Below are 17,189 nucleotides of genomic sequence, written 5' to 3'. Positions count from 1 at the left end.
ATTTTTTCCCTCCTTTTCTTATTGCCTCCTACAATTCTGTCCTTCAAGAAACCCTCAGTGAAATCAATTTGTTTTAATATAAAAAACACCGTCAAGTAATTACCAACACAAAATATTATTATACATGACAGGAATGTTCCTTGCACTCATCTTTTTACCTTAAGAGCATGCTTCAGTTCATAGGCATCATAAAGCCGAGAGGGTTTCATCAGAGCCACGATTAATTTTTCAAATTTTCCAGTCAGTTCTGATTTCAGGTCATCCAGAAGGTCCTAATACACAGAAAATATAAAGTTGTGAACCAGGTAGAAACTTTAAGGAGATTCTTCTTAAATATGAACAACAGCCCTTTGCACTAATGAATTCTTTACGTTGCTATCTCCAAGTAGAAGTAAGATGTATGAGCTAAACAATACCCTAGAGCTTTGCATGATGTACTTTTGACATCTGACCTGCGACTTGAGCAAAGTAAAGACACTTGTGTGTCAAGATATTTGTTTTTAAGATGTTTTTCTTACTTTCAGAGATTTTAAAAAATGACTGTTTTTAAAGAAAGCTAAAAATATTTTTAAAATACTGTTCTGAGAACCATGTCTATTGCAAAAAAAAAAAAAAAATACTCCCCCCCCCAAAAAAAATCATCAATGCATTTTTACAAGGAACAAAATTTGACCTATTGAATCTAAACAACACATGTTTTCTCTTCTCTCCATATCTAATAATATTTTAATACAAAACATACTATGTTCTAATACATAACAGATTATGTATTCCAGGACCTAACAGATGATGTTCATTACTATGCCCCTGACCACTGCAGGACAGTTGCTATTATGGGGAACTTGTCTGTGTAATTTTGAAGATAAGAGCAGTACTTTGCATCCACTTCAGTTTCAGGACACAGGCAACCAGAAGTTGTGTTTAAAATACTTTCTTTTTTTTCCCTTTTTGTTTCTTAAAATAATGAAAAAAAACTGTCAGAATAACAAAAGTACATTCACGTTTTCATGTCTGTACTAATTCACTTAGTAACAAATTTAGTTTTTAGTTTGAATTGTTAATCAAGTAAGCACATTTAAACCAATGAATTAAAATTCATTTATTAAAACATCCCTCCAACGGAACCAGACTGTGACTGCGTCGTAACAAAAGATGCTGCGATACAGGTTTACACCTGGGAGATAACACACCAGTCCTATGTGTGAGACACAGAAGGCAAGGGGACTGTGAGCACCATGAGACCTTTCAGCAATTTCATGGTGTCAAGCAAGGAAAATCCACCCCATGAAGGTAAGCTGGGTGAGCATCTTAACCAACAGCTCACAACTAAGAAACTAGAAAAGGAAAAAGGAGGAATAGGATGTCAGGATATTTACAAAAGAATATCAGGAGATTTTCAAACTAGTCTTAAAAGATAAAAAGATAAAGCTGCTCTCACAGTTCTACCTTGGGATGAAGTACGGTCTTACCCTGCCAAACAGAGTTTTAAAAGCCACAGCAATCTCCTGGCGCTGAGCATTACTGCGGGATGTCAACAGAGTCAGGATGCTCTCCTCATCCGTGCCTGCAATTACGTGCGAACCATTACACCTTGGCTCCCATGCCCCTTCTCTCAAAAACCTTTGTAACCAGATCCCCAGTCATTCCAATTCCTTGCCTCATAAAAAATATTTTATTAAAATATATTTATTAAATATATTAAAATATATTTATTAAATGCAAAATTTATAATATGAAAATGTTATTATTTCCAAAAATGCATACTACCCCTAAACATGATAAAGTAGATGCAAAAATTCTCCTCATTTTTTAAAAACTAATGCATCTAGTTTTTCTTGCAACAAAAGTTATTCAAGTAACACTTCTTCACAAGGCACAATGTATTGGGAGTTACAGGATATTGAGAAAGGAGAAAAGATACAGACCCTGGTTTCAAGTTACAAACAACATAGGGAAAAAAAAATACAAAAACACAAATAATCGCAAGCTAAGGTAGAATGTGACAAGGACCTTAGGAGAGGTCCAGGTGTTAAATGGGGGTTCAGAGGAGGTTCTCTAAGCTGACAAGTGGTAGAAGACAGTTTTGGGAAAAGCTTCTTGGAAAAGGTAAATCCCACCCAAAAGGGTCTTAAAGGATGAAAAGATTTTGCCAGGCAGTGATATAAAGAAGGAAAACTGGCTTTTAGAATTCAGGGAAAGCTCAGCAGTAGGAAGATGCAGGTCTTTCCTGAAGCGGTGATCACTGGAGAGCAGCTGGATCAGGGGACACGCCAGGCGGTGATGTGAGCTGGTGGAGAAAGAGGGCCGGAGCACCAGGGAAGCCCGTGCACCTGACCCCGCTACAGCAGGAGACCTCACGAGACGCTCAGAACGCAGAGCGCTGGGTCAGAGCATCAAGTCTGAGGAAGATGGAGCCCTTCACAAGGACATTAGGGTAGGAGGAGTCTGAGGACCAGGGGAGCAGTTATCTGTGGGAATTCCCATGGTGAGAGGTTTCCAAAAGGGCAAAAAAAGAAAAAAACAAAAAACAAAAAACGGCAGAAGAGAAGACAGTGGGATGCAAGGCACTTGGGGAACCAGACATCTGACCGGACACCGAGAGCAAAGGCTGCACGGCTCGTCACCCTCAGAGACGTCTGCCTGTCTACTCAATCAGCGGCTGTGCAGGTAAAGCTGAAAAGCTTAAAATACAGAGGCTGAGTCTAACTCCTGTCCAGGTCTACAGGCTGAATACGAGGGATGGTGAGTCATTATTTTTGTTATCTTAATTACCTACTCCTTCTATGTACATTCAGCTCAAAATACTCTAAAATTAGTCTTACTGTAAAACAAGACATTTTGTTCAGAAAAACAAGTGTCACCTTTTTTTTAGAACAAAAAGAAGGCTGAATTTACCCAAGCCTTTCATGGCCTTCCGGAGAGTTTCTGCATCAGCCCGCTCATCGAATCCAGGGAAGTCAGTCACGGTGCCTCTGAGAACCTGGCACGGGAACATTTTTTTATTATTAACAGCGTGACTAAGACCACAAACAGTATAAACTTTCTCTGTCTCATGTTCAGACTTTGCATTAATCTGGTAAGATGCACAGCTTCACTTGAAGTGGGAGATACACCCTAACAACGTGGATCAGCAGTGCACGGGTTCGGGGCACGGCTCTCCCGGCCACCGGCACTCCCGGGAGTGGGAAGGCTGGTGTCCCGCCTTCAGGCACTGCCCCAGGGATCCAGCCCCACCAGCGCCTCCTGGTTCACGGAGCGCGCCTCCTTACAGGCTTCTTTCCCACTCAGTCTCTCATCACTGTGATCTGCATGCACGCTCAACTTGTATTAGAATTTGACGCCTTACCCTTACACTCAACTCTAAGTGATGCTCTTAACGCATCTAGTCCTATCTCTCAGGGATTTGAAGATTCAGCAAAACCTGAAAAGATACTCAGTTGCTCATGTGCCCAAAGAATACAAATTTCTGAATTCAGAGTTTTATAAAGATATATTAGAATTATAAATTATAGTTTATATTTTATAAATTACATATTTTATATATAAATATATAAATAATACATTTTATATATTATTTATATATAAATATGTATATAAATTATATATTTATATATTTTATATGTATAAATAAATATATATATTTCACATATATTTATATGTGTTTATATAAATATATATTTATATATTTATTAAATATATTTACATTTTATATACTTATAAAATATATATATAATTTATATATATTAAAATTTTATATACTTATAAATATATTAAATATATTTAAATAAATATATTAAGTTATTTACATTAAATATATATGTATATATAAATAAGTATATAAATATATAATGTATATTTATGAATTATAATTTATAAATTATAAATATTCTATTTATAAGATTTCCTATGTTATCATATATAGTACTTCTAATCATCCAAGTATTTTAATATTTTAAAAAAATGCTTATAATATCATTAGATCTTTAGAATCCAAAGGCTTTACTAATCCTGAGCCATAAATTTTTATCTTGTGATAAAAGGAGGCTCCCAGGATTTATTTTTACCAATAAATGTTCCTGAAGTACCTCACAACTCCTGGCAAGGTTCCATCTAAAACTGAGAAATAAAGAGCTCAAGGAGTGGAGGTTGAGAATGCTTGTCTGGTTTGCAATCACTTGTATTTTATTATGAAGGCATGGAAGCGCAGTCTCCCACAAGGAAAAAGATTTCTCTTCCACCTTAACATCCAATTGCTGCATTTGCCAACAATATGAGAACACCAACCAACCAACCAACCAAATAAAAGATGACAAAAAAAGAGAGCGCTATCCTTGGGGAAGAACTTCCTCGGGACGCAGCACCAGAGGCCAGCTCGGTGACCTCTCTTCAGTGGGCTGAATTACACCTCCTGAAGTAGCACTCGAGATTCAGGAGACAGATTCTCTCCTTGACCAAACTTTAGACAGAAACCTCAGAGCCTTCGTTTTGACAAGTGCTGGCATCAGCCTGCCAAGCCCAGTTGCACAAGAATCTTGCTGAGTCAGTTTACAGAGAATCCCCCCGATACTTAGTAACTCTTCAAGTTCCTCCTCTTCCATCCTTGATGTATGAATCTGTGGGCTGCCTTTGGCAAGAATCCTATGAGGCCAGTTCAGAAAGAATCCTCTGCCCTTGATGTCTCCTCTTAGTAACTTCCCACCCACTGGCACCCTCAATCTGCTCACTGGTTACACATCCCCAGCCACCTTCGCTGTCTTTGCACTTGAACCCAATCTCTCTCTTCTACTGAAACAGCCATGACCCTTACTGCAACAGTCTTGAAAGTCTTCCTTACATGTTAACAACTGGGAGAATAATTTTTTAACAGTAGTTTTCTCTCATTCAAGGCAAGAAGAAAGATTCTTCTTTCCTCTAAACAGAGTTAGCCTTGAGAGAACCTACAGGAAGACCTTAGTGCTATAATGATGTGGCCAAAAGTATATAATCCCATGGAAGAGATGTTCTCCAGTTTAATCTCCCAACCTAGAGTATTGACTGGTAGCAACTTTCATCCCCACCCCTACCCTCTCCTCACACATGGAAAACAATAATTTGTGGACCTAGCTTGAGCATGTAGGGATGAGAAAACTCCCCTGCCCACCCTGGAGGAGTAACTGATGATGCAGACAGGATGTCTACTCAAGAAAGACAAAGAGGTCTTCTCCCTCTCCCCACTTTTCCTCTGATTATAAAACTGCAGCCCAGTAAATTCTTGGCATGGCATTTCTCCCCCATCCACTTGTAAGCCTCACAAGCATTCTATTCTAATAAATCACTTCTTATCTATCACTTTACCTCTCACTGAATTCTCTTCCGCACTGAGACATAAAGGACTATGGCAACCCGAGCTCTTCAGACCCCATAAATGACACAGGATGCTTTCTTTCCCAGACACCGTGCCCTATGTATCTCTTCATCCAGCTGTTCCTGAGTTGTATCCTTTTATAATAAACCAGAGATCTGTAAGTAAAATGTCTCTGAGTTCTATAAGCCAATGATGTGGTCACTGGAAACCCCAATCTACAGGCAGTCAGCCGGAAGCACAGGTGACAGTCTGGACTTGCAACTAGCATCTGAAATGGCTGAATACTGGAAGCCTCAAGTGGTTCAATATAATTACAAAAAGAACATTAGGTTGGGAGAAAAACTGCTAAGATTTGAGGAAACGGCCTTTCAAAATTAGTATGGGTTAGGAAAGTTATTTCTCAAGTCCAACTGCAATTTCTGTTTAGTAAGACCACTTCAAGTCGATGAGAAAGATACCATCAATATCATCACAAAAACGAATAAATACCATGGGTTTTCTCAATGTGAGAACTTGAATGACTTAGTTCACCTGTCTGCTTATTTATTCATTCAAAACCATTTTTTGAATGGCTAGGAAAAAGTCATGATCCCTTAAGAGAAAATGACAGACATGTAAATAATCAAGTGCAATAGAGTATATTCACACAGAAATTTCATCAGGGTAATGTGAGCACATAAAGGAGGGACTAAGATGAGAAAAGCAGGAAGAAAAGAAATCAGAAAACCTTCCCCATAGCAAGGGATAGTTAAGGAGTTTGGGATAGATGTGTACACGTTGCTATATTTAAAATGGATCAACCTACTGTATAGCACAGAGAACTCTGCTCAATTTTATGTGGCAGCCTGGATGGGAGGGGAGTTTGGGAGAGAATGGACACATGTATGTGTATGGTTGAGCCCCTTCACTGTTCGCCTGAAATTATCACAACATTGTTAATTGGCTGTATCCCAATATAACATAACGAGTTTAAAACGTGTCAGAAAAGAAAAGAAAGAAAGAAAAACTCCCCCCCCAGTGTCTGAAGAGATGCCTGTGATTTTCCAGGCAGGCTCAGGAAAGCAGAGAAGGGCAGGCAGGTATTTCAAGGGGCATACAGACATGAGAGAAGGAAGCGATGTGGCACTCTGGACAGTGGGTTAAGTGTTTCAACAGACTGGAGCCAGCAGGAAGACTGGAGAGAAAAGGAAAAAAGTGAAAGGTCATCACAAGGAAAGGAAGGCTGGGAGTCACTGGGCCAGACCTCCCTGGTTGGCGAAGAATCCCCGGAGGGCACTGCAGCACCCACGGAAAACAAGGCCGAGCCCGCAGGGCAGCAGCGGGGACCACAGGACGGAGCTGTGCGTGGTGGAGACAGAAGGGCTGTTTAAAAACCACCGAACGGAAGAAGGCTAAAAAAGGCCTGATCAAAGTCAGGGCAGAGGAGTGGAAAGGCAAAGGCAGACTGGAACAGGGCCAAGGCAGAAGGAAACCATTTAGGATGATTTGTTTTTTGGAAAGGGAAGAGGAAGGCTGCTTCTGCCTTCCTCCACAAACTGAGCCAACAGCAGGCGTGGCAGTCGCTGCCCGTCACCAAAGACAAGGCTAACGGAACGGAGAGAAGAGCCAGAGGCGAGGGGCAGGTCAGCGGCCGTCAGCCCGGAGCTTCAGGGGGTCCTCTCAGTGAAACCCCATTTCACATGTGCAGAAACCCGCTGGCCGAAAAGGGTTTGGCAGGTCACTCAAGTGACCGGCAAGCAAACACGCAGCAGAGCTGGGACGCAACACAGGCCACCGGCCCGTGGCTCCTGACTAGGATGCTACGCAGCCTCCCAAAGGCAAAAAGGTAAAACCCAAAGAAGGTGATGGAACGGAAGCCAAAGCAGAAAAACACTCCAAGGAAAGGAAGAAAAGGCAGCGTGCACACCCCGGGGCGTGAGCCGCGTGAGAGAAGGAGGCAGCGGGGCCACTGGGGCTGGCGAGCAGGAGGTCCCCGAGGTGGCGAAGTCTGGCTGAAGGACACCGACAACCGAATTGAGAGGTCGAGCATCTCTGTGAACGCTCATCCTACAAGCGGGTGGGTTTTTATATTTTTAAAAAACACACTTTAAAAAATACTTTATCCAGGTTACAGGCTCTGAAGAAGCTGCCAGTAGAAAGAGAAGTTAGGGAAGAGATTAAGAACAGGGGACAGGCGGGGTCTGCCTTAAAAGGAGAGACATTTGACCCCTGATCCTGGGGAAAATGAGGTGAAGAATGGAAAAAAGAGACAGGGGTGTCTCCTCACGTCTTAGCTACTGTGAAGAAGAAATAACTGCTGGTTGTATTTCTGAGAGTTTTCTAGAAACTGGGGAACATTCTTGCTGCATTCCACTTGATCAGTGATCGTGAGTAAGCGAGCGAAGCCACGCAGCAGTAGTAAGGACCAGATGTGAATCACAGGATGTGAGTCACACAGACAGAACCCTTGTTTGGACAGCCGTGTCCAGCTCCATCCCCACCCACGCCCACACCAAACCAAACCACGGGACTCTGAGTGACTCACAGAGGGCTTACCCCGCTTCCTAGCGTCGCTGCTAGCCTCAAGTTCCACACACACACCTTCCCCAGGGGAATTCCAAGGGTAAGCAGCTACTGTTACCTGAGTCTGTCCTCAGTTCACCTCATTTACCCTGATTCTCTGCCACCAGTGCCATAACCAAGGGAATTATCATAGATGCTTAGACAACAGGGGGCCAAAACATGTAATTCACTCTGCTAACTCTCAACTTCAACTTACCCATTCTTCTAGGTCTATAATTTTGTGAGACTTTTTTTGTTTGCTCTGAATGAAAAAGTTCATTATGTTCAAAGACTAGGTATGCAAAATAAAATGAATAAAATTAAACCAAAACACAAGTGGAAGGCTTCTTTTCTAGAATTTAAGACACAAGAAAATAATACAAAAATAACCTTTCAAATTTAAAGATGAGACCCATTCACCTGGGTCTGGAACATTTTAAACTGAAGGCACAAAGGAGAACTAAACTCTCTTTAAGTCTGTCATCTAGTTCTATGAAATCAATACCTGAACACCTACCAACCATTCCACATAGTATTCACTGAGCCAGAAATCATTAAGCAAAGCCCTGTAGCTGAGCAGCTGTACACTGGGTTTTAAGTACGGTTCTTCTGAGGCTCAGGTTTTGCAAAAAGCCTTCTGGAGGCCACCAATAAAGGGGCAAGGCGGGTAGGCCAAGGACAGAGTCCTGCCTTTCCTCTCGAATCAGAGCAGCTGACATCTCATCTAACGGGCAAAGTACAGAGCAGCCCCACTAATATTTCTTGTGATAATGGGACTCAGAGATCAGCAGAGGGAAAAAAAAAGAACCCTGAAAATGACTGTAGTAGGAGAGAAATGAGATAAGCAAGGAATGAGCGAGAAGCCACGGCAACAGGATGATGATTTGAGACACAAAGTAAATTAATATCAGAAAAAAGCAGAATTTCCCAGAGCACTGAGAGGTATAGTACAGATACCTATCACGAGGGCTCAAAAATAAGATCTCAAGCCCTTATCTTCGCCATTGCTCAATACCATCAAAACAGGTAAAAACTACAGTTCAAAGTCTCAAATTCAAACTGTCACTATTGTTAAGTTTCACGTAGCTTTCTTTCCCTTTCATGGTCCTTTTTGGTTCCTTCAGTTATTCAATTACCTTTGACCTTTGAATGTTAGGTAAGTAAAAAAACTATATATAAAGTAGTTTACACTCAGTGTTAAAGAATCCGCCTGCAATGGAGGAGATGCGGGCTCGATCCCTGGGTTGGGAAGATCCCTGAGGCGGGCATGACAACCCACTCCAGTATTCTTGCCTGGAGAATCCCATGGACAGAGGAGCCTGGTGGGCTACAGTCCACGGGACTGCCAAGAGTCAGACACGACTGAAGCAAATGGGCACGCATGCACACACAGTGGAAGAAAAGGTTTAGTAACTTAATAAAGATTTTGTCAACATAAGTGAGACTTCTGTTGCATTTCTTTAAAGCACCTATGGCTACCACCTTGCTAATTATAAGAATGCCTTCGCTCGGCAAATACTAATAAAATGGAAAGTTTAACTGTCTATGAATAATGGTGATACTTTTGAATCAGTTCAGTGGGCAAATGCATTAACCTCTGATGAAGGGGCTATTTTATCTAGTTGTTCAACTGGCCATTTTGCACAAAGCACATGAAAAGCTATTTTACTAACCAATTCATTCTCAACAAAGCTTCAGAAAATAATCAAGTTTATAGATTTCTCATATTAGCAAAGCGTGTACATGGATTCACAACTTCCTTTTGCATCAAAACAAGAGACAGAAATCTAATGAACATGGCTAGTCCTAAAAAGAGGTAGAAAATAAGCTTCAAATCTTTAGTTGCAAGAACAGATAAATAATACATAAACAAAGGGATGACCTATAGAGATGAAAGATTATTGTCTATGGAATTCTCCAGGCCAGAATACTGAGTGGGTAGCTTTTCTCTTCTCCAGGGGATCTTCCCAACCCAGGGATGGAACCCAGGTCTCCCACATTGCAGGTGGGATTCTCTACCAGCTGAGCCAAAAGGGAAGCCCAAGAATACTGGGGTGGGTAGCCTATCCCTTCGCCAGGGGATCTTCCTGACTCAGGAATTGAACCAGGGTCTCCTGCACTGCAGGCAGATTCTTTACCAGCTGAGCTACCAGGGAAGCCCTTATACATAAACAAAGGGATGACCTATAGAGACGAAAGAGGGTAAAATCATATACACCCCGCTACACAGCACAACCTAAATGTTCTATAAAGAACTCAAGGTCAATAAATCTACTGTTTTTCTCTCACCTCAAACCTGCATTTCTTTCTCAAAAGAAAAACACAATCTACCACTTCATCAAGCAAGCCACTCATCTTGAAGGGTGGTGGCCCTTCACTAACCCCCATTCACTCATGCATCCAATTTGCCCGCTCTCTCCTACAGTCCCCTCCTACTGAAAGTCCCAGTTACTGCCTAGGTTAAGCTCTCAAAATTTCACAGGGGTTACAGCAACAGATTCCCAAGTAGCCTTCCAGTCTCCGCTCGCCTCCTCAACTCCCGCACCACCACCCGGGCATGACTCTGGGGCCATCTTCGTCAATGCAAACCTGACGGAGGCACAGCCCAGCCTCTGGCTCTAGGGTAGCTCCCCATTCTCTGCAGAATGGTCCGCGCTAAGTCTGGCTCCTGGACAGCCTCTCCAGCACCCTTTCCCAAGGCAGGCTCCATCACCCCCCACCTGCCTGCCCTTCAATCCAGCAGAACCACACTGCCTGCAGCGCTGGGCCCTGCCTCCCCAACTCCTCCACAACCCTGAGCATGTGCTTTTGCTCTTACTGCCTCAAGGCATCATGCCTGTCCTCTTCTGTCCCGTATGACTAACACCAGCTCAGGAAGCTCCGTTTCCTCTTCTGTGAAGCCGAAATAGTAATACTTATTTCCAAAACTGTACAGAGAGCACCAAGCACAAAGGACTTGGCAACAAAGGACAATGGCAACTTTGTATCAATAAATCTTAGTTCCCTTTTCCTTTTTATAAGCCGCGTCTAAGAATACTGGTACAGAGGAGGAATTCAGAAGCTTCAAACATTCACAAATATATGCATGAATGGCAAAGTAAAGAGAACAGTTAGGAACTGGAGTCCAAAGAAAACAACACAGACTGGAATATGCACTCCTTTCAAATGATCAACTGCTTACAGATTTACATATTCTGCAAACCAATAGATGTGTCCATAAAACACAAAGCAAAGGTGTTAGGAACACTTATTTTTGTTAAAAAAAAAATCAACTGATATATTTGTGAAGTTTTAGAATAGTATACAGGTTATATGAATAAATTTTATGTCAGAATTAGACCTCTAACTTGCCACCTGTGTCAAAGGGACACTAGCTCAAGATAAGAGAATTAGATTTACTGAACAACAACAAATTGCTTTGCCAACAAAGGTTGGTATAGTCAAGCTATAGTTTTTCCAGTAGTCATGTCTGGATGAGAGAGTGGGACCATAAAGAAGGCTGAGCGCTGAAGAAGCGCTGCTTTTGAACTGCAGTGCTGGAGAAGACTCTTCAGAGTCCCTTGGAGAGCAAGGAGATCAAACCAGTCAATACTAAAGGAAATCAGCTCTGAATATTCATTGGAAGGACTGACATGGAAGCTGAAGCTCCAATACTTGGGCCACCTGATGTGAAGAGCCGACCTTGATGCTGAGAAAGATTGAGGGCAGGAGAAGAAGGGGTGACAGAGAATGAGATGGTTGGATGACATCACCAACTTAATGGACATGAGTTTGACCAAACTCCAGTAAATAGTGAAGGACAGGGAGGCCTGGCATGCTGCAGTCCATAGGGTCACAAAGAGTTGGACATGACTTAGCAACTGAAAACAACAATGAATTGCTTAGTGGCTTGCAAAGCTGTCAAACAGCTTGGGATCAAGTTCTTTCTCAGCATCCAAAATGAACACCAGTCAAAGGAATTAGGAACTGAGAGAGACTAACCCAAAGCGGCAGAGGCCATGGGTAAACAGGTAACCTAATGTCAGAACCACCAAGGGAGTAACTACAGAGAGATTTGACCTTAGTGAACGGCATGAAAAAAGGCACTCAAAATCCAGCCAATTCCTCTGGAATGAAAGTCATTTCAAATTTCTCCATTTCCATGGATACTGCTTGCTCTGCACAGGGCCTTTGTCAACTATCATTGAACAAAAATGTCAAGCCAACCAAAACAATTTCTTATTCAAATCTTGGACAGTTTAAACATGAATCAGGCTGGTAACGGTGATGTTCATGAAGCTTCTAGCAAAAATTATGCAGCCTCCTTTTGCTTCATGACATTCCTAATGCCCTGAAGATACTAACTCTTTGTAAACAACACTGTAAATAAAACTAAGTTTAGACAGTCTAAAATTAACTTTTTAAAGTTTCATTATCTTAAAAGACAGCTAAAAGACATAAAAACCTTAAGTTGAATTAAAATGTATTATATGGATCATTTGTCTATGAAACAGAGCCAACTCTTGATTTTCCAAACCAGAGAACACAGAAGTACACAATGTACTTTTAAGCACTTAAATAAATTAGAATATCTATGAAGTAGTTTGGTTCTAGCTAAATACTGAGATTTAAAAAAAAAACCTGTGTAAGCAAGTAAAGCCATAGGAAAGAAATAGGTCCGGACTCTATTTAAGAAATCCAACCCAAAATACGGTATATCAGATTAAAGAGATGACCCTAAAACATAATGAAAAATTCACTTTTATAATCATAAGTTGATTGTTGAGAAAAAAAGAGAAAAGATTCAAAAATATTTACTAACTATAATAATTCAGGCAATTTTGACAGCTCTTTGGTTATTCGCTAGTAAATATCTTCAACCAGCTTGTACCCAAAGTTACCATAGTAGATTATGTGACTGATCCAACAATCGTAATCATTTACTACTCATTTGGCACTTTATGTGAAAATAACATGAATGCTGTGGTTTCAAACCATATAAACATAAAACCATCCAAATGAATAGTTTCAAACATAAAAAAAAAATGTAGAGTACCCAGGAATTGTTTACACCAGGCACATTTGTAATTTATCTTCTTGTACGTCATGAGCAGTTTACAGTGAACCAGTATGCTTTCTTTGAGAAAAACTGGGAAGCCCCAGAGTAGACCACCTCTCTCCCACAGCAGTTAAAGGCTGAGTCTCACCTATTTCAGTACTGATGGATGAGAATTAGGACCAGAAAGAGAAGGTCAGAGCTCAAGTGCCGGCTGCCCCACAAATGCCTCTAACTCCACACGTGTTTGTCTAACATCATGTCACTTTTAAAACATTTATTTTTTAACTGAAGGGTAATTTCTTTACAGAATGTTGTTGTTTTCTGTCAAACCTCAACATGAATCAGCCATAGGTATGCAGATGTTCTCCCCCTTTTGAACCTCACTCCCCATCCCACCCCTCTAGGTTGATACAGAGCCCGTTTGAGTTTCGTGAGCCAGACAGGAATTCCCATTGGCTCTCTATTTTACATATGGTAATGTGAGTTTCCATGTTCCTCTCTCCATACAGCTCACCCTCTCCTCCCCTCTGCCCATGTCCATAAGTGTATTCTCTGTCTGCGTCTCCACTGCTGCCCTGCAAATAAATTCATCAGTCATCTTTCTAGATTTCATATTAGCATTAGCATACAATATTTATCTTTCTCTTTCTGACTTACTTCACTCTGTATAATAAGCTCCCGGTTCATCCACCTCATTAGAACTGACTCAAATGTGTTCCTTTTCATGGCTGAGTAGTGTTCCACTGTGTATACATCATGTCACTTGTTACGTAGCTTCCAACATTTGCTACAGCTCTGTCCCCTTGCACTGACATAATTTAACTAAAATGGTGGCATTGATATGAATCATATTAATTTTATTAATATAAATATGCACAAGAGTATAAAATATCCCTAGTATTTGTTTACAGAAAAAAAAAAAAAAACTCCAGGGTATCTGTCAAAGATTCATCAATACTATCTGTCAAAGACCCATCAATACTGTTTTTCTTAATAAAACAGTCATGACATTCATCTATGTATGTGATAACTGATTCCTGGGTATCTGCTGTTATCTGCAGGGTGGTCTCAATATTAAGTAAAAAGAGAAAACTATTGGTATGGAAGATTTAGTTCATAAATGTGAAGCATTACTACTGTGGGAGGATGCATTTTCATTTTTCAGTAAATAAGAGACACTCACATTTAACAATACATTTTAAATTGCCAGAACGTGCACCTCTTCAAGTCAGGCATGATTCCATTACTCTACAGATGGCCACAGAGTGGAGGCCTTTGGTTCCCAAACCACACATCAACAAATGGAACTACCATGGAAACTGTTTGAAACCTAACACTGAAGTGCTTCAGCTTTCCTACAATTACGTCAGAGCCCAAAGGAAATTTTAGACAGTGCAATTCCATAATGTATGCATTCTGTACACCATCAAATGTTGTGTAAAGCCAACAAAACTCCCATCTTAAATATTTTAACAAACTATTTCACTTCCATGGTTTCCAAGGATAATAACAAAGTTACTGTAAAATTCAACATTGTATCTTTCTTAATATTACTTGTAACTTTTATGATAACTAAAAACTGACTTGGCTATAAAACAGTCCTGGTTATATTGTAACAGAGATCACATACAAAATTCTATAATACAAGTCACCAATCTCCCAGGTTTTGCATATACAAAGGCTTTTACATTATTTTTGCATTATTTTTAATTAATGTAATTACATTAATAGTCTTTGAAATTATTAATATCCACATTTGGAAAAATGTGTTCATTTATGCTATTTTGGGTAAGGAGTCTACACAATTAAAGGAATTGATTAGAAAACTTCAGGAATCACTGGGTAAACTTACAAAAGAGATAAGAGAAACAGCCGAATGAGCTAGAATAAAGAGAATTATTCTCTGATGCTTGCGAAATTACCATTTACATCCACACCAGCATATCAAGATAGGAAAAATAATTCTTAGCCAAGTAAAGTTAATCCCATATAAAAGTATCCTTTATACGGTTAAGAATCTAAACCAAAGTTTCCACTAGAAGTAATATGAGAATTGGTTTGTTGTAATTCTTAAGTGCAGAAAAGGAAGTAAGAATGGGAGTACTGTACAAATTTAATAAAATTACCAACTTCTCTTAATCCTCCCATTTTCTCTTGGAGAAGACTATGAAACGTTTTTCAATTTTGGTAAGTCGATCTGATTTTTTTTTTTTAAGTGAAAGAGGGCATTGTTTGAGCAGTTTAAACACTTGTTTAAATAAAAGTTTCTGGACTCTTAACAAGCCAGTTAGATCGATGAGATCTGTAAAATTAGTTTCGGGGTGGAGCTGTCTTAAAGTACCGATTTTTAATTCACTGTTGAAGATTGTACCACACGGTCAACTGTTACAGAGTTCGACATTTAGACGACTTTCTCTTCCCTACACTTTTGATCAATGTATGCACAGCAAAGAAAGCAATATTATTAGGTAATCAAGTTCTGAAACAGTCCCAAGGCAGATTCAATTCAGAACTCGTTCCACGAGTTCGTTACTTAGGAAAAGCAGCTCTTCGGTTTAATCTTTTGACACGGGGCTCGGTGGAACCAGTGCCGACGAAGAACAGTTCCTCTGGGTGAGGCTGGGTTGAGCAACTGGAAAAAGCTCCACTACAACTCGACTAGAAAAAGCCAACGCCCACCCCTAGTACAAGAAACTTACCGAAAATAAAATCAAGTCAAAAGAAAAAAGAAATGCGTTAGCTTCACTTGCTTTGGTTCTAACTCCAGCAACTCTGGGCTTTCTGGAAGGCTCCCTTTCACACATTTACTCACGAAAAAAAAAGCGCACAAAAATCCGGCCACGTCACCGTCGGCTGCGCCCGCGGGGCTGCCAGCGCCGGGTGAGAGCAGGTTCCGGTGGATTCTCCCCAGGCAAGGGAACAAAGGGGGAACTAAACAGGAATATGAGAATTCCCGCAGGCAGATTCCGTTTACTCCTCAACTTTTCTGACTTTCCAACAAATTCTGGAACTCCTGAGCAGTTTACAAAGTTGGTGAATCCGAGCGCTGCGCGGGGACGCACGGCCTTACCTGTGCCATGGCGCCTGCCCAGGTCAGGAGAAGGTGAGCGACGCAAGACTGCAAGAGAAGAAAAAGACCGCGGCTTCGGCGGGCCAGACACCCCACGAGGCGCCCACACAGCCCCCCGGCCCCGCCGCAGACCCGCCCTCCCCGCAGCCGGAGACCGCTGTCCGCCCAGCGGCCGCGCCAGCCCGGCGCCCCCGCTCCCTCTGCGGGCGCGGCGAGCGCTCACTCACCCAGACCCGAACTGCGGGGAAGGCGGCGGGGCGCGCAGAGCCGGCGAGGGGGAGCGGAGGACGCTGCGGCCGCTGCTTGCTGGCGGCTCCAGGCAACGGAAACACAGCGGCTCGGTCCGGCCCCGCCCAGCCCAGCCCTGCCGGGCACCGCCCGCACCGCCCCTGGGCGCCCCCGACCGCCTCAGGCCTCAGTGCGCCTGCGTGGGCCGCGGCTGCTCCCAGTCCTCGCCGCCTGGGTGGAGCCCGGCCGCCGCTGCTTTGGAACACCGAGGGGTCTCGGCACCCAGGGCACCGGGGAAAGTCTGGCCTTCGTGCAGCGAGGAGGCCATGGGGAACAGTGCAGGACTCTGAGTTTGGCGTGGGGGACCTTCCTCCGCTCCGTGGCCACAGGAACGTGGGCCTCACCCAGTGCCCGGACGTCACGATGCATGCGCATCTTTTTGGAAGACCAGACAGGCACTGCTGTCTAGGACAGCGCGTCTTTGGCCACGCTCTAAAATTCCCAAGTTTATTTTTGTTAAAAAAAAAAAGTCACTGCTTGCTTGTTAGATAGCCATGTCTTTTCTATGGTGTCTTACTTGGGGAATTTCAAAACCTCCGCCTGGGGTCAGTTTCTATATTCAGAACCAGCCTAGAACCTTCAAATAACTTAAATTTGGGCCATTTCCTATTATTAATTAAACATAAACTATATGAATATATGTGGGATGGCGGGGACAGAGACAAAGACACAGACACGGAAGGATACTGTAGTAGGCTGATGCAGGGAAGGCCCACGGAAAGCCGTGCCCTTCTCAGACTCACAGGCCTCGGGGAGGGGAGACGCTGGAGTGGGCTCCCGGAGGCAAGAGGACGGAGCGTGCAACTCTAGACACAGTGATGTATTCTAGGATCCGAAGAGCAAAGTCCTGTGGCGATACGAGATAGATAAGAAGCTAGTCTGCTTTGAGGAATAAAGAGGTTTTTCTC

At 42.1% G+C, this 17,189-nt stretch overlaps 1 protein-coding gene across 2 annotated transcripts in view; it reads right to left on the bottom strand.

Annotated features, from left to right (window-relative positions):
* ANXA5 (annexin A5) overlaps positions 1 to 16,352 on the bottom strand; it is a 31,305-nt gene extending 14,953 nt beyond the window's left edge. The window contains exons 1-5 of one of the 2 annotated variants that reach the window (XM_061164103.1): positions 16,221 to 16,352; positions 15,994 to 16,041; positions 2,896 to 2,980; positions 1,470 to 1,564; positions 159 to 272 (exon numbers count right to left, since the gene is read on the bottom strand). In XM_061164103.1, coding sequence (XP_061020086.1) covers positions 159 to 272; positions 1,470 to 1,564; positions 2,896 to 2,980; positions 15,994 to 16,002 — 303 coding nt within the window. In that variant the 5' untranslated portion in view covers positions 16,003 to 16,041; positions 16,221 to 16,352. Of the gene's footprint in view, positions 1 to 158; positions 273 to 1,469; positions 1,565 to 2,895; positions 2,981 to 15,622; positions 15,743 to 15,993; positions 16,042 to 16,220 lie in introns of those variants that run through there. The other variant, XM_061164102.1, reaches the window with a different exon arrangement.
* Positions 16,353 to 17,189: the final 837 nt, after the last annotated feature.

The sequence above is a fragment of the Dama dama genome, chromosome 17 (assembly GCF_033118175.1).
Source record: "Dama dama isolate Ldn47 chromosome 17, ASM3311817v1, whole genome shotgun sequence".
Taxonomy (NCBI): domain Eukaryota; kingdom Metazoa; phylum Chordata; class Mammalia; order Artiodactyla; family Cervidae; genus Dama; species Dama dama.
The sequence above is the reverse complement of the archived record's forward strand: the minus strand, read 5'-3'. Positions and strand labels throughout refer to the sequence as shown.